Source organism: Anopheles arabiensis, chromosome 2 (assembly GCF_016920715.1).
Source record: "Anopheles arabiensis isolate DONGOLA chromosome 2, AaraD3, whole genome shotgun sequence".
Taxonomy (NCBI): domain Eukaryota; kingdom Metazoa; phylum Arthropoda; class Insecta; order Diptera; family Culicidae; genus Anopheles; species Anopheles arabiensis.
Window position 1 is genome coordinate 95,620,932 of NC_053517.1, and position 27,569 is coordinate 95,648,500.

At 43.3% G+C, this 27,569-nt stretch overlaps 1 protein-coding gene across 3 annotated transcripts in view; it reads left to right on the forward strand.

Moving 5' to 3' along the window:
• LOC120894057 (potassium voltage-gated channel subfamily KQT member 1) overlaps positions 1-27,569 on the forward strand; it is a 242,049-nt gene that overhangs the window by 167,260 nt on the left and 47,220 nt on the right. The window contains exons 15-19 of one of the 3 annotated variants that reach the window (XM_040296406.1): positions 10,337-10,384; positions 15,060-15,238; positions 17,474-17,560; positions 20,240-20,497; positions 24,430-24,615. In XM_040296406.1, coding sequence (XP_040152340.1) covers positions 10,337-10,384; positions 15,060-15,238; positions 17,474-17,560; positions 20,240-20,497; positions 24,430-24,615 — 758 coding nt within the window. The remainder of the gene's footprint in view (positions 1-10,336; positions 10,385-15,059; positions 15,239-17,473; positions 17,561-20,239; positions 20,498-24,429; positions 24,616-27,569) is intronic. The other 2 variants (XM_040296407.1, XM_040296408.1) reach the window with 2 other exon arrangements.

Genomic DNA, 27,569 nt, shown 5'->3' on the forward strand with positions numbered 1-27,569 from the left:
TTATCCTTCTCAAAACTGTGTTTATACTGGATGTATAGACAAAGATCGTGTGATATATTTTTATTGTTTATGATTTAAAAACTTCAACGTTATAAAATGTCATATGGTACTTTAAAAGCGGGACTACTTCTCCATTTTATTCAATTCTATCTGTTGAGCTCGCTGAAAGCTGACCCTGTCCATTTGCAACTATGCAACTGGCAGGGCGGGATTTGCTTAATGAGCTGAAATGAGTTCGATTGACACACTCCAACAGTCCATTTCCAGCTCTGCCTGTAGTGTGAATATTCACGTACAGTAAACAGACTGAGCCCGGACAGGCACAACCCGTCAAATGCATCCTCGTCACGTCAATCAACTCGCTGGTACGCTCATCGAAATATTGCGTCCGTGCGGTTCGGCACATCGCAAATCAGCGGCATCAAATGATGTGATTACCCCTATTTCACAAAAGTTTCCACGGCCTGTCACTCTCTCCTTGCTCGCCTCCGAGGACACTACTGCTGCTGAAGTGTTGGTGATAGTGAAGGGAAAGCTCGCTATTTACCCGAGTACTTTACCGAGCTGTTCAAATTTAGCGTTCGGCTCGATCGGGCGAACCTTTGGCCAAATGCAAAGAAAGCAAAGTCCCGCGTTATCGGTCAGTGTGCGCTGTGGAAAACTGTGGAACTGGAACGAGCTCGGCGAAATATCAAAGCATCAAATGAAAACAGATGCCACACAGCGCGCGTGTGTGTGTGTGCGTGTCAGAGTCGGGCAGAGTTTTATGCCGACCGTCAGCAGAAACATCAGCACACCATGATTCAACATGTCAATCACTTCTAGGATTGAATTATGAATGCGTCTAGCAGCTGATGTCTGGCACCGGAACCGCAACCCATCGGGCCGGATTGGCTGAACGGGCAGCATCCGGGCCGAACCCAATCGCAAACTTTGCCTTTGCCTTCACTTTACGACCCGAGAATCGAGCTGCTGGCAAAAACCAATATTGGCTCGGGTGATTTTGTGTCCACAGGTTTCCATTCCTCGGTGCGGTCCCTGTTGCCTTCCTAGATTTGTGTTCGAAATCTTGACGTAACGTGTGTGGGGCTGGGCCGTTTTTTTCTCATCTCGAATGTCTTTGTGCTGAATCGAGTGAAAAATGTATGCACACATGGAGCTAGGATTAGTGGTGTGTTTTGAAACAAAGTTTAAGCAACGATTGCGGCCGTTACGTCCTTAACTCGATCGGGATTGGGTTTAGTGGAATGTGTAAATGACAGTCTGTGGGGGGTTGGAGTGCAGAAAAGAACTCTTTCGTGTTGGGGAGATGAAGCGATCCATCGCTTTATGGGGGAAACTTTTTGGCATTTCACCATTTGCTATATTGGGAAGAAGAAACAGTTTTTATCACGTGCTGGAAAAGCGTAGACAGTGAAGAATGTGGAGTATTTTACACACTGAAAAAATGATCAAACTGAACGCAGAGTGACAAGATTATTTAAAATTACATTTCTCTTAAACACAGTAAAGAGTTTTTAAAGATTCAGTTTTGTTCTTTTGTTTATATTTCATAATTATTTGGATATAAATATTTTTAAATGAATGTAACTAACACTATCTAGAATTTTGGGTTAGTACTTGGACGTTTATTCATAGATTTAAGTAGAACAGCAACATTTACCTGTCATTAGTTTTCATAGATCTGTGGCATATTATGGCAAAAAGTTTAAATTTCAACTCGGTAATATTTTCACAATATTTAACTATGTGATACTGTCTGTCTCACAACAAACATTATGCGCCTAGGGAGGTCGGCAAACATTGCAGCCTAAAGAGCCAAATTCTAAAAATAATCATCGTTGACTTCCTCGTCTAACAAATCGATACAATAGGCATACAATTATGAATGACAGTTCAAAGAAATCAGCATGAAAGGAAATTGAGCGCATTTTGACCGGTAAAGAGCCGCATGCCCGTAACTAAGTTGGTGACTTAATGGTCAATAAACAAGCTCAAAATTCCACTAAACGTGGCGAATTGATTTTTCAACTTTCGCTTGCTTTCATAAGTGAATTTTCCCAGAATTATTTTGACAGTATTTCTGTAACTTATTTATGTATTGCGCGAATAGCAAGAAAAATGACAATAACAATACATTTCAACTGGGGGAAAAATGTTATTTGAGCGAGATTTTTTCATCCCCAAATGATTTCATCAAAAATGCATGGCGAAGTTTCAATACTCCAAAAATAAACAACTCCCTTTATTCCGATCGTGTCCCTGAATATTTATTAGGAATAGATAATCCAATTAAAAACACACGAGGCATTGCTTCTTACCAGCAGTAAGTACAAACTCTGCAAAACGCATAACTTGATACATTTTTAATTCCACGAATTGGTTCAATTTAAGTTTTAAATTGGGGCACGAACAAAAAAAACAAACCCCCCCAAACTGCAAAACATGGCACTCAGTATTGTTTTAGCATAAAAATGACGTTCTCCCTTTTGTATGCTCTCCCATCATTGATCTTTTTCCTGCGAAAATACTAAATAAATACGCAGCTTCACACCGGCTCGGTGTCCGATGAAGCACTGTGTTTTCGCGTCAGTCGTGGTAAAGATTATGCCGGCGTAATGCGATTGCTTTGATTTCCGCCTCCATTAAAGTGTGATCAGTGGGAGATTTCGGTTGGCAAACAAATTACTTGCACCGTGTCCTCCGTGGCCGCGTTGTTCCTGCTCTGGTCAAAAATCGAGCCAAACAAAGGATCATCATTGCTGCACAAACAACCATCGGCAAACCATCCGGAGGGCCATGTATAACAACGCTACTGGTATCTCGTTCGCTCTCTCTTTACATGTCTACCTCCCTTTCCAACAAAAATCCCTAGAAAACAGGGGAAGCAATAACCTCACACCCGGGAAGGTAAAAAAGGAAGGGAAAAATGGCGAAAAAATCACGTGCCCCACGAAACGGAAAGGAAGCAAAATATTTACTTATTCATTTGTTTTCCCCGTTTCATAATAATCCGGTGTAGATGTGTGTGGGTGTGGGCTGGTGCGGACGAAAGCATTCCCTTTTTGCCGAGAAGCAAAAGCTTACACACACACACACACACAACATCATTCGACGTGCCCACTTTCTCGACCTTCTCTATTGCGGACCGTTGCCCGCCGGTCCAAAAACGGAAGAATTTCAATCAATTTTTCATTCAAGATTTTCAACGGCATAACTCCGCGCCGCTGGATGGCAAATTTGTTGGTGGCCAAAGCGGTTGGAAGCTTTTCGCTGTGCGAAAGCAAAGGCTTGTTTGCTCCCATTTGCTGTGTTTCCTTCCGAGACGCCTTGTTTAAGCCATTTTGTGTGCGGGTGTGTAAGCTTTGATTTTTTTTCCGCGTTCGTTCATCACACGAAACCAATCACCATTTTGTGCCACATACACACACAAACTGCTGTCCAGACATTGTGGAAACTGGCCGGGAAACTGGCAACGCTGGCAGGTGTGTGTGTGTGCGCGTGGTACCAGCTACAACAAGCACTGAAGTCTGATGGTAAATTATGTTCATCATAACACAAACAAACGGAGCGCAACAACATGGAGCGCCTGATAATGTTTTGATTGCTTTCGACATCATGCCGTTGTTGTTGCAGGGGGTGGGCCCAATGATCGGGTTATGTGTGTGTATGTGTGTGCTCTGAGCTGAATAATTTAAGCTGTTATGAAAAGCGATGAGGCAGGGGCAGAAGAAGAAAAAACAACAAATGTCCATGTTGCACCTCTTCTCCGGTCTGTGTTTCCGGATTTTCCACGGGGTGAAGCTCTGACCCCGTTGTAAGTTATCGATTTTCGAACCAGTCCCGTGCCGAACTCTGCTGTAACATGAACCCGCAAAAACGGGGGAAGAGCACACGCCGCCAGAACAAGGTGCCGGCATGTAGTTTGTGCGTCAGTGTGGCACAAAATCCACATCCTGACACTTCTATTAGCGCGAACTGTCAGCCGCGTGCAATGCGTGATTGCAAGCTGCTTCTGTCCTGTGTGTTTGAGTGTGTGCGTGTGGCCAGAGGCTTATATGGTACGGGTCGAGCGGACAGAGCAGCGTGATGCGGCCACTAAGTGGTGGCTGCATGATACGGCAATCTAATTTGGAAACACGTAATTAGTGGGAAATTATTTTCTCTTCCCAGTTTGGCTGGCTGCCACTCCACATGTTCCGGTGCCTGTGAGACTTCCTTCCGGCAATAAGTGCGTGTGTGTGTGTGTGTGGGTTTTGATATGTACGGGACGCTTCTGGCTGATGCTGATGGGAAAACAAAGAACAGACAGATCAGGCTCAAACCGGCAGTTTGATCCTCTAGATACGCGGCGCCCCCTATCTCGAGAAGATGCTTGTCAACTTCCGGCAGCGTCGGATGGATGGTGAATTGAATTTCCTTGCCCTCTGCCTCGCGCTCGCTGCGGGAAGCTCAACAGATGGGCGGGCTGATGAGAGCCTGCCGGGCAAAATGGTGCGCTTTCGGGCGTAGCTTGACTCTGTGTAGACACTAAATCGCTTGCAAAATCGTTCGCATAAGAGACAGGGAGAAAGAGAGAGAAAGACACAGAAAGGAATTATATTATTTTTCCATCTAATCTGAATCATTCACAGCGAAACATTGGAATAGAAATGGGTGGTTTCCGGTTTATTTAATCAATTCGCCGAATACTTTAAGCGCTCATTTTGTGCTTTAATTGAAGCACGCTCAGTGGTTTCCATTAAAAACAAAAACAGATTACATCACTAGTCCTATTGCTTTGCTTTGCTCTTTCGTAGAAAGCATACTAATTCGATTGATTGCTAAGATAAGGCGGCAGTTTTAGTAAAGCAGCTGACAAATGGCGTGACAATGGCAAAAGGATGCCTGGCGAGGAGAAACCAATGTTTGCGTGGCAGGCGTCGTACATAGGGGGATTATGAGGGATACTAGTACAGAAGCAAATTAATCCAAAAACGAGTGTATTTATGTTGATTAAATATGTTAATCCGACTCCTTAAATCTACGGTGAATTTATTTCAATGATTCTACTACAAATTAAGTATCAAGTATGAGTTAATTTCTTATAAGACTTAAATTTGGGTTTTAGTATTAAATGTGTTAGATGTGATCCAACTAGACTTTTAAAACCCTTCTAATGTGAAAAGTAATAACAATTGGTAAACGATAAGAATATGAATTTAAACTCTCTTTAATTGATTATTTATAGCATCTAGAAATAGCCGAACACAGTTCAACATAAGCCCTGAAAAGCTATTTTAAAGCATTGAACAAAAACACGTGGCTAAGCTGTAGGGCTTTCCCGCCCTTAATGTTACAAAAACAAGCCCAAAGAGAAGTTCTCTTTTTATTTTTGACACCTGTGTCCTATCGTGCGGCTTGCAAGCTACCCTGCTAGTGCAGCACTTCAAGCGGGACGACCAACAGGGAAGTGTAAAATAAAAATACCACACTTTACCACACCTCTCACCCACACAGGGGCTAGGGTCCGCAGGGTATGGGCATGGGTGTTTTAATTGAATCTACCGAAACGAGAGAACCCATGTTCCCATGCACTTGGTTGCAATTTTCCAGCGCTTCCGCTATTGTTTTTAGTGCAGCAAGATCGCCCGAAGGAAGTCAAACTGGAACTGGAACACTTGGCCGGCAATGTTTCGCCGCGTTCCGGCCATAAACTTCACACCGAGAACGTGCCGTACGGGGTGGCATGTGCGAAAACTTGAATTGAGTTTTCCTACCCGCTCGTATCCGGGTTTGATGCGTGATGAATTTGCCATTTCGCCATTCCATTCCGAGGGCAATAGCGACGAGCGATTCGTCGCTGCTGCCTGCAGTTGTGCTGCAGAAGGGACGAGCGGAAGTACATTGTGCCAGCTGCTTTTTATGGCTATGCAATCGATTGCCGTTTGTTTTGCCAGCCCACCGTTAAATGCAACTGTGGGGGCTGTGCGGGCTGCTTGTAAAGCAGTTGGAAGCGTTGTGTGACGTGGGTCACATTCCTGAAAGCTTAATGTGGGTTTTTTTTTATTCTCCCTTTCTCTATCGGGAATAGGGCAATGGGAAGAGCAGGACTTGGCATCGAATTAATGGTGCTCTATTTAGCAAGCGCAGCAGGGCTCGCGTGTAGGAATTTCGCTGCGAGTGGGGTTCAAAAGGAGGTTGAATTTATTATCTTCCAAACCGGACGTGCGTTCTACTTTCTTTTTGCAGTAGGAAACTACAAACAACAACAAAAACACTAAAAAAGACGGCTTTCAGGTTTGAAAAACAACGTCCTGGGGAATCGCATGCGGATAAGACCCGCAGACCAAGATGCATTCCCGAGCACAAGGCGTCCCGAGCACACAACAGTTCGTCAACACTTTGCTACAGAAACTGTCAACAGCATTATTTGATCGTTTCCGCTTCAATTTGTTAGAGTGGTTCGTTAGAGCCGAACGCGAAATCCCTCCCCCTGGCACGAATTCCACTGTAATTGCATCATAATGAGATGCGCTTGATGGTTCGACGGACCGACGGATGCCGCCCCTGGTGGTGGATGTGAAGATAATTTGTACACACCGTCCTGTTCGCGTTCCTTCCCTCTTTCTGCAATGAAAAAGTGCTTCTTTTCATGACGGAAATGTGTGTGTGCGCGTGTTTTTTGCTTCTTCTTCTATCTTTTGGCTTCTTCTGTTTGGCTGTAAAAGAAAACTCTGTCAGTCGTTTTAGTCCCCCCTTTAGGGGTGGTTTGCGGTCCATCATCGTTTCATGGCTGCTGACTTTATTACGGTGGAGCTTTTTTTTCTTTCGGGCGGTTTGTCTTGCTTCACGAAAAGCATTTAAAATAATTCAAACAAAACCGCCGTCCGGTGATTTTCCGGGTGCGGGTTCCGCTCGCCCCAGGCGTTGTCCAACTGCTTCGCGTTTACGATCACCGCCCACACCCGGAATACTCATTTCGGTCGGCATTCTTTCGGGCAAACCAGACGCTCTTAAGTGAGCCGACAGTAAAATAGATAAAGCCCCCAAATATTGGACGCATTTTGCAATGTAGCGTGTTTTTGGCTGCTTTTTTTGCGTTTTATCTTATCCTCCACTCTTTGGTTTTCGGTGTTGGAACAATTTTCAATTCGCTTGTGGTTCTTTTTCCCTTCTTTTTGTGTATGCGAAAGAAAATTGCTGAAGCATCATCAGAGTTTCCAGTTTTTTTCTCTCTCTCTCTCTGTAGTGCATATAATTTTAATTCTCCCGCTTGATGATAATTATGGGGTTTTGGCTTAATCAGAACTCCACTACATTATTCTCGCCATTATCGTTACGACGCTGACCTACGAGTGTGGTTAAGAGTGTGTACTTGTGTCGAATGGTACGAAGATTTGTACATAGTGCATTGTTATGACGGTTCGGAGGATAAATGTGCTGTAATTAAAGCATGAATTGTTTAAACAATGTAGCAGATAATGAACTATTGTGATTTTGCGTTTGCTGATGCTGTTGGGATCATCTTTCTTTTGCTATTCGTGTTTGAGTTAGACAATAAATGACTTCTCTATCTTTTGTACCCAAGGCGAGATTTAGTTGTACAATTGGATGACTCGGCAATTTCTTCCAACTGTATTTTTTCGACAATTTAGAAACAGATATACCGAAACAGTACTCCCAACCTTTCTAGGACATATATTTCATAGGTGTAGAGGACTTTCGGCCGGTCTGGTGGTACAGTCGTCAAGTCACTGAAAGCCAAGCTCATTTCACTAGTGAGTACAGAAGGGAATACACTTTATGAAACGAAAATTGTATATTCCTATTAGATTCTGAACGGAGTTTTGTAGTAGGAAAACCAACATAAAGCTTTAGTTATCCTCTATCTTATTCTTATTCCCTAACGAGGATTTGTCAAAATACACCAGACCGATCGATCTGCCAATATCTGTGCCGCAGTATATGAAAACGAATTAGTCTGACCATTGTATAAAATTTACAATTTATCGACCAATAAGGTCTGGCAAGCTTTTGATATAAAACTGTTATTATTTTAGTCCCAATTACTTGTTACAAATTTGTACTGTTTTGGGAAGTTTTTAAGTTTTAAATGTTTAGCATCTTGCAAAAGAACAATTTCTCGAAGAAAACATTTCGTTTTTCAAGAAACAAAAACAAGCAAATTGTTTGCAACTTCCCATTGCCCGCTTTGTTTACGCAAGGTCACACTGAAAATAAATGCATTCTAGCTGCCGCCAACTCAACAAGTGTGCCATCAACGCCGGCTAATGCAAATACACACACGCTCGTAATCATTTCATCTCTTGCGACACCTCTGGCTAACAATTTAATCCCCAGACATAATAGTAATAATAGTAAAACCCGTCCAATCGTCGCAATCACCACGAACATGCGAAGGGCCGCCCGGTCCGACGCAGCCGCATCAAAAGAGAAAGGGGAAAAGAAGGGAAATGTGCGAATGGGAAATTCATTAGGCCAAAGTGCACCCACTTTCGCAAGGGTGCGAGCCGCTGCAGAGCGCCAGAACGCTTTAATTATAGAACATCAAAATGGCACCATCAAACGGTTTGGAGACGGGGGCACAGAAAACTGTTGCATAAAATCTGCACCACTGCGCCACTACACTGCATTGTTAGCGTAGGTCTCGGTTGTGTGAGTTGGGTTTTTTTTCCTTTCACATTTTTTGCTGGTGTGTGGAAATACAATCCCGTCGAGGGAAAGTCGAGACTGTCGGACATCTGATTGGCCTGACAATTGGTCTCTTCACCGGTACGGTGTGAAGCGTAACTCGAGCACTTCTTGAAAGGAGGTTGTAAGTTTCTCTTGAGTCCATTTAAATGAGATGTTAGGGAAAAAAGGAGAGCATGCGATGCAACCTTTTTTATGTTGTTGTTGCTCACTTAAGCACTCCGTGTAGACTAGGCGAGAAACCCTTCCGAGGATTGCACTCTGGGTGGAAGAACTTGAAGTGAAGAATTTAAATGACCTCGTTGTAAATTTATCGCAAGACCCATACAGTTATTGCTGGTGTTGTTCTTTTCTTTTAGTTTCTCTCTCATTCTTTCCATCTCTTTATCTCGTCTTCTTTCTTTTTTTCCCTCACTATGAAACATAATATAAGCATTCTATATTGCATGTCAGCCTCGAAGTATGCTCCAATTTCTAGCTGCCACTAGCGCACCTCTTGCACCCTGTGTCCGCAAGGGGTCACCAAACCATGTCTTTGTCGTCCGTTTGATTAATTAAATATCTCTACTCGAGAGTGTTGCACAGAAGAGCCTCGAATCGATATCGTTAAGGAAGAGTGTTCTTGCATTGCTGTAGACAGTTAGTCGGTGCAGGAAACATAATGAAATTATATTTAAAGCTTGCTCTGGAAAACCATTACACTTTCGTAGCCATTGTTCACTCGTTTTCCACTGCAAAAGTTGCTATCCACTTTTTGCTCTCTTTCTCTCTCTCTCTCTCTCTCTCTCTCTCTCTCTCTTTGTCTTGCCGTCATATGCTCTTTCTCTACTCTTTCTATTTTCTTCATCTTAACAGGCATCGTGGTTTCTCTGTCTTTGTCCTCTATTGTATTGTCTGCTGTACATAAACAGGGCAACCCTTGTGCAGCATTAGGCTGCACAGACTCCATGTTGGAAGTAGTAGCACACCGCGTGTGCGTGTGTGTGACACAGTACATGGTTTTTGAGTAGCATAGGTCGTGCACAGCACCACAACGTGTGTACTTTTAGCGTGTGTTGTACGTGTCAGCTTCTAGTTTAGCAACCAACATTTACTTTCGAGCGTTGGCCGATCGTGCCTGCATCCTGCAAGACACGTTCCTGTACGCTCTGTCAACCCAAGCAACACTTATTAATTACACACAATACACACACACAAAAGTTGTGCAGCAAAATAGTTTTGCGTAGTGCTCTACTCTGTCCGATCCTAGAACACTTTTCGAGTGGTTAGTCACGCACACACTTCGTACTGTCTCGTACGCTGTCCAAACGAACTCGTGTTATGCTCGTTTACTACCTTTCTTTACACCTCTCTGTTGTTTCTTTCTCTCTGTATTGAATTCATTTTGTTGCTCATTTTGTTTCCACATTTCTGTGAGTCAAATTTGTTTCGTCTCGTAATGTATTGCAAAACTTCTACTGCTTTGTTTACAACATAAAAAGAAGATAAAGTTAACCGTTCCCTAAGGCGTTACTAAAACGGATGATTTCGATTTTTCCTACCGTACATTCTGGGCCGTTTCCCACCGACCAACCGACCCAACCTTCCCCCGATTTCGGTTCACCCCGATCGCGATCACCATCCCCAAAACCGACCGAAACAGATCGAAGCTGGAGGCAGCTGAAAAACTGGCCGCCTCAACCAGTGCCGCGTAAGTGTTTAGCTTCTAGTGTTTGCCGGTGCTCTTCACCACCCTGCTCTAGTAGTTAAAAAACGCGACCGTTTTTTTTTTGTTTTTGTTTTTTACTCATCGAGCTAATCGATTGGATGATCTTCTCTCTGCCACCTCCACGTGTACGAGTAGCGTACGGAGCGTGTGGTTGTTTTTTCTCTCTCTCTCTTTTTTCTGTTTGTTTGCTCTAATTACATTGTTTCTAATTGAATGTGTTTCTATTATTGCTACCTCACACACACACACATTTAAAAGCTTTTATCTTACTCCAAGATCCGTTTAGCGGTTCTTCGGTCGTTTGTTTTTTATAAATGCATTCCAAAGTAAGGCCGGCACACGTGTTTTCTGCTCGGAATTTCTTTCAATCGTAATGCAAACGGGAAGATTTTTTATTGTGTTTCACTTAGAGTAGAAGTTTTTTATTATTTTATTTTTGCGATCAAAATCCATTAACTGCTATGCTGTGACCGTTTGCACCAGAGCTCGCTTTGGAATTAGAGCGCAAACATTGGTCTTAATGGCGTAGTATTTTTATGAAATTGAATTGAAATGGCTAAACTATCTTCACTGCTTGGTTTTTCTTGTACCGATTGTTCTGCCAATGTTTGGAACGGATTTAGTCTTCTTCTCTACTATAGAACGTTTCTTTAATGCTGTGTGACGTTTGTTTTGTGAGGAGTTGTTTCATATAACGTTTTCATTAGTTCGTTAATAGCAACTCGAAGGTAATACGCTTTTAGTCTGTTTTCTCTGTAATTATTTTTCTAACCTACTCTTTATCTAATTTATTGATTTTATGAACAAAATTTAGAGGTTTTTTAAGCATAACGTAGTAATTTTTTTAAAAGTAACAAATATAATCTAATAAAACACAAAAGTAAAAAACTAGCTCAACGTGTGTGCGACTGTCTGCCAGAGCACCTGGAGGCGAGTGGCGAATAGTTTTCACCTTTAATTTAAATAATTCTAAACCACACACACACACACTGCTCACCTTTCAGTGTAAATTATTCACTTCATTAAATTACAATTCCCCGTCGTCACCCGGCACGTTCTGTAAATGGCTTGTGTACCAAAACGCGCACACGGATACACTTTTTGCAGCGTGTGCTTTTTGTGAGCGAAAAGCTCGGGCTTGCATTTTTTGGCAGGAAACACGGTATCCATGTCGTGTGCAATATTTTTCCACCGCACTTTAAGCTGAATGCTCATCCCTTTCTCTACCAGGATCTCAGGGTACGAGTGCATTAGTCAGAGTGCTGTTAACATGTGTATGCGGGGGTGTTGCCCGCCCGGCCCGTTCCAGCAGCAGCGCTTATTTTATTCCAATCCCGACAGCTTGCTTCCGTTTCCGTCCGGAAGCGCGCACCAAGCTGAACATTCCATGCTTTTGTGTTTATATGTGAGACCCACAAAGCGTCACCCACAAACACTGCCGATGCAGCCAAGAAATGGGTAAGGAAAAAGGGTAACGTTGCTGCCCTTTTTCCCGCCACTAGCGCACCCTCTCGACCATCGTAATTGTCACCATATGCAAATGCGATGAAGTTATAACGAAAGGAAACTATCACTCTCCAGCGCTCCCTTTTCCGGGTGAGGGTTTTGTGTGTGTCTGTGTGTGTGCTCCTACTGTAGACTGCACCGGCAATGGGTTCACCGACAGGATCAACAGACGGCCAACTTGTCTCCGGGGCCGGGCTTTTATTTCCATTATTTCCGTGTCACGTAGATCTACTTCAAGCTCGCCTTCTAGACGGTCACCGGTTTTGTGCCGTACGCTCCAAGTTGTGTTGGAGCTTCTCGTTTTTTTTGTGTGTGTGCAAATGCTCTGTCCATACAATGTGTTTCTGTTTGTGTGTGTTTGTGTGTATATAGTTGTGTGTTTGTGTCTGTGTGAAGAAGACACCGACCCATCGTTTGACGATACGCTGGAAGCTGTACCATTCTTTACTACGCAGTTGTTTAGGATTAGCATGTTTCAATCTGCTTTTATCAGCGCGTTTAATCTTTTCGCAACAAAGATTAAGCTCACAATGGAATGAATCGCGTCACAAGTGACAAAATTATGTAAATATTATTAAAAAGAATGTTAAAGTTAGGTTAAAGCTAATCTTTTGAAGGGTTTTCCACAAATAAGGTTGTGTTTCGCAGCGTTGTAGGGTTGATTGTTGAAAGTATGCTTCCATATTGTGCTCTATGCTCTGTTCTTGTTAAAGCTCGCTTCTGGCTTTCTTTCGTACTGGCTCAATGCCTGGCTGTTGCAGTTAAATTTACAACAGTTTAAGTCGTTTGATCAGTCGTTTGGTTGACTTTTGTAACGTTTTTATTATTTTGTTTACAGTTTCTCTGGAACTTATTATAAATTTTCTCAATTTCTTAAAGTAGTACAAGCTGAAAATTCTTAAGGTTTGATGAGATTTTTACTAAAAAGCATGTTTTAAAGCATTTTTTCAACTCATTCAATAATGAAACTATTCAAACGTCTTTAAACAAAACCTTAGATTTAACATTAAAATCAAATACTCACGCTACAGCAATCAATTAAATTACTGCTTTCTTCTTTAATTCTATAACGATCTTGTTATTGATGCTTACATCTTAAATGCTGATCATTTATTACTCTTCTTTAAGTTTATTTTTATTTCCGATAAGTTTGTTATGCATTTCAACATTGAAACATGTTTGAAACAAATGCACAGCGTTGTTTCTTAATCGATGCATTTTCAGTTTTCCATTTTATTTTCCCACTTTGCTGAAGAGAATAGTATAAATCAGTTGAAGGTTGTTAATATTGTTTTTTTGTTTTTGTGTCTTTCACTTTACCTTTATTTTGAAGTAGCAGTGTTGTTTCGTTCCCGTGTTTACTTTTGTTTGTATTCACTCGCCTCCCACTCTAATTTCCCATTTTTCCTTCACTAACCTTTTCACATCACAGTTTTGCACATTGCTCTTCTTTTCTTTTAATTTTCTATTGTTTTTTTTTTCTTTTTCTTTTTTTTCATCAATGTTCTATGTATTTGTTCACTGCTTTATTTATTGTGCGCGCTCCAATTGCAAACCGCCTGCCGTCCAATCAATCAAACACCATTTCAATGCTACACGAACACGCACATACAAACACTGCGACCTATCGCTACGGCCTATCTGCCACCTGACGTTCGGTCTCATGCAAAAACACGCACGGCTCATATGCGCACACTCATGCCCACACATCATCATAATCGTTTGCTGCACCCTTTTTCGGTTGCTTTGCAATCGCACATCCATCACATCACCGGTGCGAACACAACAAATCGATGCTGGGGTCACTTCCGCCCGCCATTCACATGCCAACGTGCCACGTCCGGAAACACGACGCCGTGTAATGTCATCCTGGACCGTGTTACAATGGTGCGTGTTGGATGTATTTGGAAAATGAATGTGTCCGTTTTCGTCCGCGGGCAATGCAACAACAACAAATAAAAACGATGGCAACGATTGGTCGATGTCTCTCCAACACCTGGACAAAATGACGATTGCAACAAACTAAAAATCCGTTCCATCCATGGGGGCGAACCACCGGAAAACTCATCACGCGATCCTGTTTTTACTTCTCACCATCATCGTCATCATCATCACCACCACCACTGGCTGTCATCAACCACCATCGGCACTCATCAATATGCGCGGCGGAAATTCACATGACGGTGGTTTTATTTTCATTACTTTTTTTTATCATACGCCATCATCTGGCGAATGATTACCATACACTTATGCACAACGCATGTACGGGCGGCTTCCGGTTTCATTGTGTGCGTGTGTATTTTATTTTCATTTATTTTTGCTATCATGCACCTTCCAAAACCCATTGTTAAACGAAAACTGTTCAATTTATTCGACTTTCTATTTTCGTTGCATTTTAATGCTTTGCGCAATCCCGCTGCACTGTATAATCCAATTGGAATCAATTTTCGAAAATGCATTTATTTCGATACGCTACGCAACGGTCCTTTTAATGCGATGGCGTGTTTTTTTTGTGTGGCTTGTTGTGTATGTGGCTTACTTGGTGCATCCGCTAAATGCTGCCGTGTCTCAAACGCCCCTTCTATAATACGTTGCCTTTCGATGCCTTTTTGCCTGCCCTGTTTGCCTGCTCCTGTTCTTGTTCGATGTATGGCCATTACTCCTCCAAAATCTCTCTCTCTCTTTCTCTCGCTCTTTCTCTATATGTGTGTGTGCCTTTGTTTTGTTTCTGTTTGATGTTGATTGTTTCTTTGTTTTAATATTCCCATTCTTGGAATTATTTTGACTCCATTCGCCATCGCTCGTAACATTGCCGTAACTCCGGGCGGGTTGGCGTTACGACCGATGCGTGTTTTTGTGTGGATCAAATGTCAATCCATTAAATGGTTTTGTCACACGATATATAACCTTTTACCAAACATAAACACACACACACACATGCGCGCGTGCAACCTTTTTTTTTATATCGTCCTACTGAAAACCCATGACCAAAAATGTTACCCCCAATCTACTTCCACAAACACACTCCGCACGTACGCACAAATCCACACAAACACTCACACCAAATAAACATACAAAATGCCACACAAACCCTACTACCACACCCGTATAGTGCCGATAGCAATGGACTGAATCATAAATCACTTATTAGGCGGGCGTCATCTAGCTTCAAGCACAACGCATCGTTCGTGGCCCGGCTGCCCACGATCCGGCGGCACAAGAGCCAATCGCTGCACTCCCCCGGCAACCCGAAGCCCCCGAGCGGCGGAAGTGGCCGGACGGGCCGATGTCCTCGCGTGACCGACATCAATGCTTCATCGGAAAATCTGGGTAAGTGCAAAATGGTCACCCCTCCCCCTCCTCTTTTTTTCTCGTACCTTGTGCCAGAACCTTCAAAACCTCAGAAATTCTTCACCCGCCGCCCTCCGTTCGCCATCCTACCACACCTGAATGTTTGCCATCCCATTTATTATTGTGCTCCCATTTAGAACGTAAGTTTCTGTATGTGTGTATATGTGCCAATGGTCTTTCTGTGTTGTATTTTATTTTCTTATATTTTTTTATCTTTCATTATGGCTTACGTTTTGTGGGACTTAATCAGGGGTTTAACTCACATTCATTATTTGTTTTAGAACAATTTATGGTCTGGGATTTTTAATTCATTCATTCATTTTCATTCACTCATCCTAAGGTTCATCTTTCATCATGCTTTTACAATCTCGTTTTGAGAATTTAATTGATAACGAAAGCAATCATAACACCTCTCACTAACTTATCCGGAGCTTTGCTATTTTAAACTCTCTGGAGTGGATGATGTTAAGCGATAAAGGGATAAAGTAATTCAGAACGGTTCTGATTAAAGCTCCGTTCTAAAGTTAAGAACTTATATGGCAGGGCATAACTCATCTACACACTGCAACTAATGTAGATCATTTTCACACATTAATTACATTATAAAATAGGGGAGCAAACCTATTGAAAACCATCAATCCAGTGCGCACCTGACCATTTTGGCCAAAAGCTCTGCGTCTTCCTTCGCACATATTTTTTTTTGTCTTACAGTTTTCTTCCTATCTCTTATGCTTTTCCACGTTTTGAACAAATAAGCCTACGCTACAGTAAAGAGATTTTGCTTTTCTTGCGTTTTCATTTATTTTTCTAAGCTTTGAAAGCTTTTCTGTGTGTGTTTTTTTGTGAATATCTTTTTTTAAATATTTTTAAACGCTATTTGCTGAAAAGCTGTTGCTGTTTTGAAAATGTGCACCCCAGCAGAGCGTTTTTTTTTAAGATCTCACTCAATCTTTTCTGATTATGTTATGTTCCTTCTTATCTTTAATTTACGTCACACATGGTTCTGTCATACAGATGTCTGATATGGGATATTATTTACATGAAGAAAAAAACTTATATTTGTACGTCCAAATACACTCCAAGCTTCATTTCCACATACATACACATGACTTAAGTTTGTTATTATTGTCGTCTCACCTTCAGTGCAAACTGCATGTAGCAAAAAGCCGTGTGCACCGACTTAAAAATGCACCACTGTTCCCATCACGTGTTTCGTACCGCAGCATTTGTTCACCTTCTTGTTTTGTCACCTTTATTCGTTCGCACTCACTTACTCTCTCTCTCTCTCTCGTAGCAGCCAGATCACTCTGAAGCTTAAATTCCCTTGTATTCGTAGAGTAGTGATCACTGTTCCGCTACAAACTACATTATCTACATAAAAAAGCAAATAAAAGCAAAAAAAAACATTCTTTCAGAACGGAAAAAAAACAAAACAGTAGCCTCCAAAAACAGGCAAGGGAATTTTTACCTTCATTTTCATCTATTTCTCTTTCTCTCTCTCTCTTTCTCTCTTTTTCTCTCTTTTCTTATCACTCGCTCGCTGCGCTGGGGTATTTTTCTCGGGGTTTTGTTTGACTGTTTTTTGTTTGTTCCGTTTTTCCATACTCTTCTTAATGCGCGTTCTCTCTTTCTCTATCACTGCCACACCGACACATGACAAACTGGTTCAACGACAACTTGTGTTTCTTTTATTTTGAACGCAAAAATGGAACAACATTGCTTCGTATTACAATACACTCTAAAATTATTATCTTTTTAAACAAAACGTGTTGGTGAAATAATACAAAACAAACAAAACAACCACATGTGTACAAACGAAACAACTCTTAACCAATGAATCATCGCGTTTATGGCGTGCGTGGCTTTTCGACCTTTTTTTATCACAACATTGTATTTTATACCACACACCCTACCGCACACGCCCAACGACTGCTGCAACCATGGCCACGGAACGCCATACTGCGGGGAACTTAAAATGTGTAACGAAAAATAAAAATAAAAAACACACGCACACGCAAATTATAAACAAACAAAAAAATGCTCCTATTAAACTCGACTCAAAACCAAACCCGCTTTTGCGCACCCGTCGATGGATTGGGTGGGGTGGTGTGAACATAAACAACACACACTCACACACATACCAAATAAAAAAATCCCCCTCAAACACCCCCTCAACATGGAAAACCCGCTTCGCAACCCGCTATTCACGCGCAGAAGTGACCAACAATGGTAGACCCATGAACCCAAGTCTCAGCGAAGACTCGGTGGCGGAAACGGCACTGTCCAAGAAAAATTCCGATGGTGAGTTCACGTGCTAATTTTATGTCATACAGCCTAGTGTCAAAACAAAACAAAAAATCGAAATTATTATATGCCATCTCAACCCCCCTCTTTTCCACATGGCTTCCTTTCCCCGTTCCTGTATTCATCATTCGCATTCTCTGCTGTCCGAAAAGCCTCCGATCGGGGAAGGTTTCAATGAAGAGCTTTTACACAGATCAGATCACTCATAACACAAAAATAAAACCCAAACACACAGCCACACACTACTTCATTCCTACTCTCGATCCTACCACCACCACCACCACCACCACATGTCCTGTTATGTCCTCCTGAGATGAATAGTTTGATCTGTTTTTTCGTTAACTGTTCCTTGGTTGTACTGTTATTTCATCGTTACTCGCCGTTTTTAAGCTAGTTGTTTCGGAGCTAAATGGATTAAAGCCAAGCCTTTTACATTCGCTTGTGTACTTTTATGTTTAGCTTATTGTCTTTTTTTATTTTTATAATCGTTTGCTTCGTTTATATGTATGTGTTTTTATTGTTAACGTTTTTTTAATTACATTTTTTTCGCACTGATATTTGAACTTGAATGATGTTTTTTTCTACCTCTTCCATATCATTATTGCAACTTTTCAAACAATTCATTTCACTTTAAATCTTTTTATCTTATTTACTCTTGCTGTTTATAAGATTTTCATCGTTCAAACCGTGTTTGTGTTGTTTTCGTTTGTTCAGGTTGAACCTTTTCCTCCAGTTTCATGTTATATTGTGTATTGTTTTTTGATAGATTTTTCTTTGTTTTTTCAAACAGCTCAGTGTCGCACGTTTATTGTGATTGTTATAATAAAACTGTTTCGTTGTTGATTTTTTGCCAATATAAAGTGTTGAAGATTGCTTTCAGCATTTTCAAGACGTTCGAGTAAAAGCAGCTAGTCCACAGTGTTTTACATTGTCTTTGCGTTAATGTTGTTTGCTACAATCTTTTTACTACTGTATCGTACTGTGTATCAGATTTCATTACATAGAATTGAGCTAAATGTTACTGTATTTAAAGAGCTACAACGCTGCAACGCTAAATAAAGTAAGAACATTGCATAAATTGAATAATAATCAAAAATAAAAAAAAAGTTCAAACCACTACTCAAGCTTAATATAAAATATTTACAACCGTTTTGATTGTTGGTAGCGAACATTTTACCAGCAATGGCTTCACTTTCCCCATAAAATCGTCGTTTCCACTGCTAGCCATCAGGTACAAGCGATATAGTTGTAAGGTGGAATAACAAGGCATTTTCTTTATGCTTTTTCGTTCAGTTTTTAGTGAATGGAAAACTTAACATACACAAGTAATGCAACTAACAGCTCCCGTGAAGTAAATAATTCCCAGCAAAACTACCAAAGCTCTAGCTGGGGGTAGGTAGCAAAACTACCCGCTCGGTAGCAGCGAAAGCAGAAAAACTGGGTATTATTATTTACGCTTCCGGTTCTTAGGGTTCGTTTTTCTGTTTTGCGTTTTTGCTCCCTTTACACATTCGTTCTCATGTTTCTTTTTTCTCATTTCGTTTCGCCCTCGACGACTCGACTCGAAGATAATGTGCCTCTTAAACGTGACCTCGCCAGCACAGAACACAGAGCGCACCGACCGCGTGGGCTGTTGCTACCGTTTTTCACTTACCCGGCTAGGCAAAAGCGCCCAGGGCCCCTGCAAACAACATCCTATGAATGAGCCGCCCCCTAATTATCTTCGTCCTTTTGTTCCTCGAGCACGCCGGCCAAACTCTGTGCGTCGGGTCTCATTGTGTATGGCCTACAGGATTGGGCGTGTTCCATTTTGTGTGTGTGTGCTTTTTGCTTCAAGTTTTGAGATCACGTAGTCCGTTTTTCATCGCAAAAGCCGTCGGCTACGGTGGTCAGGTCAAGCCAAGACATTTCCCACACCCGACGCAGCCGGCTTTCCCGAGTGCTTTCCTTTTTTCCTTGAACATTTCCTCCCCCCAGGCTCAAATGTGGTCTCCTGTCCAATCTAGTACCGGTGGACTGGTGCGACGCCACGGAAGAGAAAAAACCCCACGTCTTGGTTTTGTTTTGGGCCAGCTCGTTGAAGGGGGACTCTGCCTGAACCCCGCACCACTCTTTTGCAGCAACTAACACCCCAAACTGTCCCTCAGCCTCATTCCCAGTCACAGCACACAGCACACCGCTCCCTCCTGTCGTAAATCAAAACAGCGCAAAACAGTCATCATTCACCCACCAACTCACCACCACCACTACCACCCTTACTCAGTCCAGTACAGCGCGCCCGCTGTGGAAAGTGCATCCAGTTCTGATTTATTCCGTTTGTTTCTTTTATTTTTCTTCTTCGCCCTGTCGCCACCTGTGTGCTGTACAATGGTAAATTGAAAATTAAACAATTACTGTTTTTTCCTTAAACACAACCACAACTGTGGCCGCTACTACTACCACCATTACTACAAAACCGAAAACATTAAAACCGTGCCACGCGCTCGTGGCGCTCAAACCCGTAAAATAACCTTCTTCTTCTTCCACTGCACCAAACCTTTTTCTGATACACGTACACACACGCATACGAAATCCTCCCAAATGCACTTCTGTCTCCTGTAAATGCAACATGATGCTGCTGCTACTGCTGCTGCTGCTGCTTTACTACTGCCCCACCGTTCGGGTGGAACGCAACAGCCGGGCTTGAGCTGGCCTCGGTGTCCTCGATTCCGGCTGGCGCTGGGCCGCTGGTGGCCACCGGTAACGATCTGCCGATCGTTGCTGGCCGCTCCTTCCTGTCGACCGGCGGTGGCGGTGGTGGCCACTTTGGCGGCGGCGGCGGCGGCCCATCCTCCTCCCGACGCAGCAGCTTCGTCAGCGGCATCTTCTCCTCGGCCGTGCAGCGGCGCGGCAGCGGACACGAGAGCGCCCCGCACACCACCGTCGCCCTTAACAGTAATATGTTTCTCAATGACAATACTAGTATTAATCATAAACATGCAACCAAAAGTACTACTACTACTACTAATGCTGCTGCTGCCGCTGCTGTTGCCGCTGTTACAACTAGAGCTACCGCTACTACTACTACTACTACTACTGTTAATGCTACCACTACTACTACTACTACTACTTCTTCTGCCACTACCTCCTCTGCTGCAGTGGACGCAGCCGAGGCCCACGTGCCCACAATGCTCAGGTTCGGCGGTGCGTCCGCCCTGCCGATCCTACTCTGCGGGCAGCTGCAGAAAGAGCTGCTCGTCCAGCAGCATACTAACAGACAATTATCATTTTTCACACAACCAACCATTGACTCGATGAGTTACCATCTAATTAGCACAAACAGTGCGTAATTATCAGCCAGTACTCAAGCTTTTTTTATTTATTTACTTTTTTCTTCAAAAAAACCAACAAGCAAAAAACTTATACAAGCAATATCCTCAATCGTACCTACTACTCGCTCTTAATCTACCTGCTCTATCACTATCACACTGATCACTACTAGAGACACTCCTCTCTCTCTCGTTCTCACTATCTCTCTCTGTCTCTTTTGCAACAACCCCTTTCTTTGTTACTCGCGTTAGTTTTGTCTATATATACGCTCTCTCTCTCTCTTAAATGCAATATAAAATCGCAAATAGTAAACAAACGAAAACATTAAACTGTTCTACTATTAATAACGCGCACTGCACATTGCCCCCTCATGCCACTGTCTTGTGAAATACTTTTATTTCTTTGATTTTTGCTTCATTGCAAAGTTGTACAAACAATGCGCCGCAGACTCATCGCTCTACCAATCACATTGACATGACCGTTTGTGAGGAACTCTTTCTTCTCTCTTGCTCACTCTATCTTTTTTCGGCGATTTTTGCTTCACCTGTCTCTAGCGCTCGATTTGCCCTATTTGCACAGCCACTAACACTGTAGCAAGCAAACCCCTTAGAATGCAATTGCCGTAGCTTTTCTCGCCGTAGTACCTTTCGGAAGTATGCAAGCTTAAGCTATTTCTAATCCCGAAACAAAATGCCCCCCCCCCACTCCCTCCCAGTCCTAACGGGCAACTTAATTAGTGCCGGCATCTGGTAACGCATCTCCTGTGTGCGCCCTCTTAGCGCTACATGCATGTACGTTGTACGCTTGCAGGTTTGCGTGGGATTTAGGAAGAGCGTGAATGACGCCCTTGCCTTCGGAGTTAAGGCCGCTTAAGGAGGTCGGCAGGAGTGTTAAGCAGCGTTTCATTTCACGTCATTTCACACCGCACAACTTATATATGCACGCGCGCACTTGCTTGAGAGATGGTTTCGCCCGTGTCTGCGTTTGCTTTAGGCTTTCCCGTTTTGGCGCAAACAAAAACGAGCATCCAGTTCGGTGTGAGTCATTAAATTGGAAAAGTTCACAGCTTCGTCTGCATGCGTGTAAAGCAAAGGGTGGGTAACCCGGGAAAGGACAAACCCTGAAATGAGACAAATCCAAAATCTGAAAGATGATGCTCCAAAATACTTGAGAGATCTTAACGCACCTCCGGCAACACACTCCACTAAACCTTCGGCACATTCTTGCAATCTCTTGCAGCTTTAGCTAATTTAGTGCTCAGCTCGGCTCCATAATTTTCTCTCTATTACTCTCTCTCTCTCTCTCTCTCTTGCACCTCCCCAACTCCTGCCAATGCCAGCGCATATCCTCGGTAAATGTGTTGCTAAAGTTCCGCCATCTTCATCGTCGGCATGTGGTATGTGTGGACGCCGTCAACCACCGGCATCTTGGGATCCGATTAGGGATAGGAGCTAATGAAAGCCTGGGTCTGGGGAAAGCCATGTCACGGTAAGGGGAGATTAAACCCTAACGTCTAGCCGCAAGTGCCATAATCTTGTCGCCGAAAAAGGTCAAGGCAGCGGACGATGCCACACATCATCAAAAGGGTTGAGCTTTTGGGAAGGGGGGGCCTGGGAAGAATCTTGAAGATTTGCTTGCTTGCTCAACAGCTAATGAAATGTGGTCCATATTAAGGGGATTGAATGGTTGATTTATGTCAAGCATACTGTCAGCAGTTATTGGACGCTTTTGCCTGGAAACGACTTAGATGGGAAATTTAGATACTGCATCGAATTCCCTTTCTGCTCGGAATCGATCACCACTTCATGTGTCGTTTGCATCGATTTCTACACCAAAACGCTCAGCATTGCTCTTTGTTTGCACGGGGTTTTTGCTGATCCTTCCCAAAAAGTCCACCATCGAGAGCGTGTAATGTTTGATGATCCTAAATCAATAGAATCCCGCTGGCAAAGCAACGGCTTCGCAGAAGGAGGAGTCCCCAATTTCGATGCAAATAGGAACAGTTTCGCGTCGGAAGTCCCGCCGAACCTTTCCAAAGTGAAGATCTTCAACAATGCTCAAGTGCTGCAAAAGCTTAAAGCATTCCTTCCCCGCAAACAGTTTCTTCCCAAAAACACATCAACCAATTCGTGGCCAGCTGATGTTGAAAATTCTGCGTTCGTGCGCCGCTGGGCTCTGGTTTGTCGCTGCGGAAGTTTCCCAAAACGAAACCCATTTTTGGTGCCGTTTAGTGCCGCCTATCGGCTAGCAAAGATCTTAATAGATTATTAGAATTCGGGCAACCGGAGGCTGCAGCAGTCGATGAAATTAACCAAATCGCCCCCCCCCCCCCATTGTTTACCTTGTTTTGCGATGAAACAATGGCAATCGCTCGCTTCGTACCTTCCTTCCTCAAAAACTTCCTGTCAAACTCGCTCTTTTCTCGTTGCGAGAAACGTGCAGCTTCAGCTAGAACGCGGGGGGCAAACGTCTTCATCCTGCCCTGGTGCGCATCCGGCATCGTTAACCATTTCTCCGATCGAACCCGAAAAAGGGTTTACCACCCGCTGCTAAATAAGCAATTTTGGTCCCTAGGAAGAACCAAAAAAAAAACCCCCCTTCAACGGACGCTGAAAGTCGTGTGCCGTGTTCGAATCGGTACGTGAACGTTTGCGGGAGGGGGTAAAGTCGGTTACGGCTTGCCGGGAAAGCACACACACCCCTGCTATATCTCTCTCCCATGTCCCTCATGTTGGGTTCTATTTCACGGAGCCGATTTTGCTGGCGCAACCCAAAACGTGATTTACAAAACGGAATCCGATAGATGGATTGGATTGCGCGACGCAGCGCTGTGATGGAACGGTAACGTGTTCCGCTTTAGCTTCATCCCGCAAGGAATTGCTCAACTTCTAGACATCAAAAATCGATACCTACCCAGCATGGGTGTTTCAGCCACGCTGCCAAAATCGAATGAAAAACCGAAACGCTCCTGGGAGTCCATCAACGTTGGGGAAGCTTTGGGGGACGGGCTTAACGTAAACACTCGACACACCTTCACATCGCTCATGTGTTCGCTCTCATCCACGTCAATCTACAGAGTATCCACAGTATTGCAGTTTGTTTTTAGAAGGGAAGGGAACACACACACAGTATCATTCACCATCGTTCATGACTTTGAGTAGAAGTAGAAAAGCTTTCCGGGCTAGTGTTAAGGGGCAGAGTAGCGCTTCCCTTGTGGGAAGGTTGGTAACTTGGTAGTGCAAAAAAAAAAAAAACCATTCACCGTTCGCGACTCTTCTGCGCGACCATCCTCAAACACTCCAACACACAGGATATGGTGTCTAATTTCACTTGCACGTTGCCGTGGGTCAGGTCGGCCAAAACTGGCACATAAAACACTTCTCAATCTCAAAATACACATACACACATCCCTGTGACTAAATCGAGACCGTTTGCAGCGAACAACAACACCATCACCACCACTACCACCACCATCACCACCGCACCAACACCGGTAAACCGACCGTACCGGGGGCCGATACCGATAATTGATCGAATTTCCTCTTCGTTCCCGGTAGCAGCTGGCGATGAGATTGCGCCACAGCCGCTGGACAGGGCGGACCGGCAGGAGCAACCGCACCGGTACCGGATCGTGCGGTTCAGGACCCCGTTCGAGGCACTGTTTCGCGGTAGGTCGGCCTCGACGGCGATTGCTGCTGCGGCGGCCGCCACCGTTGCAGCGTCCGGCAGCAGCCATCTTCCAGGTAGGGTACGGCGGGGCAGTGTCCCCAACAAGCCACCACTGCGCGTAAATAACGGCACGGACTGGAAGCGGGGGGTAGAGGGAAGTCGTCCTCACTACGCGTATGCATTGTAGGAGGGGGTTTTCCGTCCCTAAACAAATTGTGCTAACCACGTTTGTCGCGAAGTTTGTCGGCTAGAAGCAGCAACACACCAAAAAGGGAACAGTTCGAAGTAGTTGTAAGCTTAGCTAAGGTTGGAAGTGTTTTTTTTTTCTCCCACGAGATTCACCAAGATGACATTTCAAACTAGTGGAAATTGGAATTACCGCAGGCATTGCATTCATTTCGTGTTCTCTCCAGTTCTTAAGACCAATAAGCGTAAACATACAAAAAAGACAAAAACAAACTACAATTAAACAAGTTTTAGCAAATTATTGTGCAATGTCGACTGATTCGGCTCGTAATTCAATATTTTTCAACCCCAAAAACATGGGAGAGCGTGACCATTGTTCATGACTAAGGAAGAAAACTTGTGCAAAGTTATAAAAGTGTTTTAAAATTTGGTGCTTATCTTTATTCCAAACAGTAATGAAATAATTTTCAATGAAACGTTTCGATAGTAGGCTCATCTTATGAGCTTCTCATAACCTCAATGCAAAAATTATAGCTTTTATCTTTTTTTTCAAGCGTCAAAGGACCACAAAAAGTCTCATTTCTCAAGTTCTGCATACACCAATACTCTGAATCACGCATAAAAACGCTTTTAAGTAACATCTGTGCTTTTTAACTTTGATTTTTCTTACCAAGCACAGTCATCGAAACGCGCTTAATAAAGAAAAACGATTTCTACAAGACCTCAGCTTCATTTAAAAGCCCGTAAAAATGTCTCAAAACATACCCCAGAGAATTGAATTTAAATGTTGCAAATCATTGCCAATTTGGGCAAGATTTTGTGATTGTTTTTTTGTCGTGAAACTTAAGGTACAAAGCCAAAGCTTTGGATGTATTATACATCTGTAACGTTTTAACACATTTTATCCATAAACTTTTACTGTGGTTATTATGATAAATCAAACATTTCTTTACCTATAAAGGTCAGCTTCATTGATAAAAGATTATGAAAGGTTCAACATTTGTTGCCTCAACGAAACATTTTTACGAGTGAGTGAAGTCTTGAGTACTGTTCCTGATTACATCAGGAGTCAAACAATGTTAAACGGTCAGTCAGATTGTGATTTATTTAAATGACACGGTTTACATCCCTGCTGCAAACCGCTCATGACTCAGTAAACTTAACCTTTTGGCCGCTTTTCACGACCAGTTTCAATCTACAGCCTCGAAAACATATTTATTTAGCAAATCAGTCACATTTCAGTCACCACACTTACGCAATACGCTTCTTGATTCGCAAAGAAAAACAACCGTCAAGACGTGCCCGAAGTCCAATTTCTTACCTTCGCACAACACTCCACGAAGTGCTGTAACCATCGTACAGTAATATTCACTTTACTCACACACACAACGGTCGACTTACGAAGCAACCCAACCTACGCAACGACGCTTGCGGACCTGCGGGTCACAAGAATAAAGTATAAGATCATTCTATCACGCTGGCAAACCGGATGTTCACCACATACAACAGCATACAACCGCACCGCATGCAACCTGGCCGGCTGGTGGGCTGGGAAGGTAGTAGTGGTCGTTAAAAAACGGTGAAATGTGCATAATACCGGCCGGTTCGTTGGCGCAATCAAAATCCACCCCAACGAACCCCCCGGGGACCGGTTCTTGGCTGGGACGAAAACGAACTGCCAGGGCCGCGTGTCGTTTTAATTCAATTTACTCAGTATCCTTTACCCCGAGCACGAAGCAACCGAAAGGAAATACCCGTGTTCGAGCGGTCGACCGGCGAGGGGAGGAAGCAGAAAGGGCGGCAACCAGCTAAGTGCCGGCGGAATTGACTGGACGTGCTCTTCGGTGTTATTTTTGTTCTCGCCAGTCCGGAAGTGGGTTCGTCTCCTGTTTCGTTCCTTGTCCTTGCGGTTAGATTCTTGCCCAGGAATGGAAAACTATCTACACCGTAGCGTTCTTTCCTTGGCATGTTGGGTAGAAAGTGTTTAAAAATAAATCCCTCAACTACTTCAATATTATTTTCTAGGGGTTTTTTTTTAACATCTCCTCGCGAGTTTCTTCGTTGTCGAGCGACTTGGTGTTAATGTCGTTCTTGTTTTGTGTTCGCGTTGTTTTGTCTGTGCCGTGCAAAACTTGTGCAAACTGCTTGTGCGAATGTTTACCCAACGGCAAACATTTTATGTGCGTGATGCGTGTGCTATGCTGTGAACTTTTCTAATTTTTATTACCACACCTCAACCGGCTCGAACTTTTCCGTTTCCACCACACAGTGTTTTGCCCCGTTGCATGTTGTAAATGTGTAGCAGAGCTGTTCCAGTTAAAAGAAGGAACCACCGACATCAAGATAACATTTGTACATAAACACATTCCACCGGACCAGAGAGGGTCTGGGTGTTTGGATAATTCACTGACAGATTTCGACTGACCCGACCGCGCGCTACTCCATCTTCTCCACACTCAATTATGCTGTGGCGCTTGTGAACTCTCTAAAACTCGATTATAAGTGGCTGCGCAAACAAATCGTTCCACCCGCTCCACGAGCACTGCGACCAAGCGCGCACAGATGGTCAAAACAGGTGGCCCCTTTTGTTTGTGCACTCTTGCCATTGCTGCTCATAGAAAAATACCAACAAAAAAACTGCAACCGTTTGCGTCCTTCGCGATTTCCCGGGTATCTTTTGTGCCAGCAAAAATGCACTGGCGCCATGCGTTAGCTACACTATCCTTTTTGCTTCTCTGTTTTTCTTTTTTCGTGTTTTGAGTGTGGTACCGTTTCTTTACTCACTCCTCAATCGCTCTCTCACTGTCTATCTCCCTATTGCTCTCTTTGTCTGTTGTTGTGT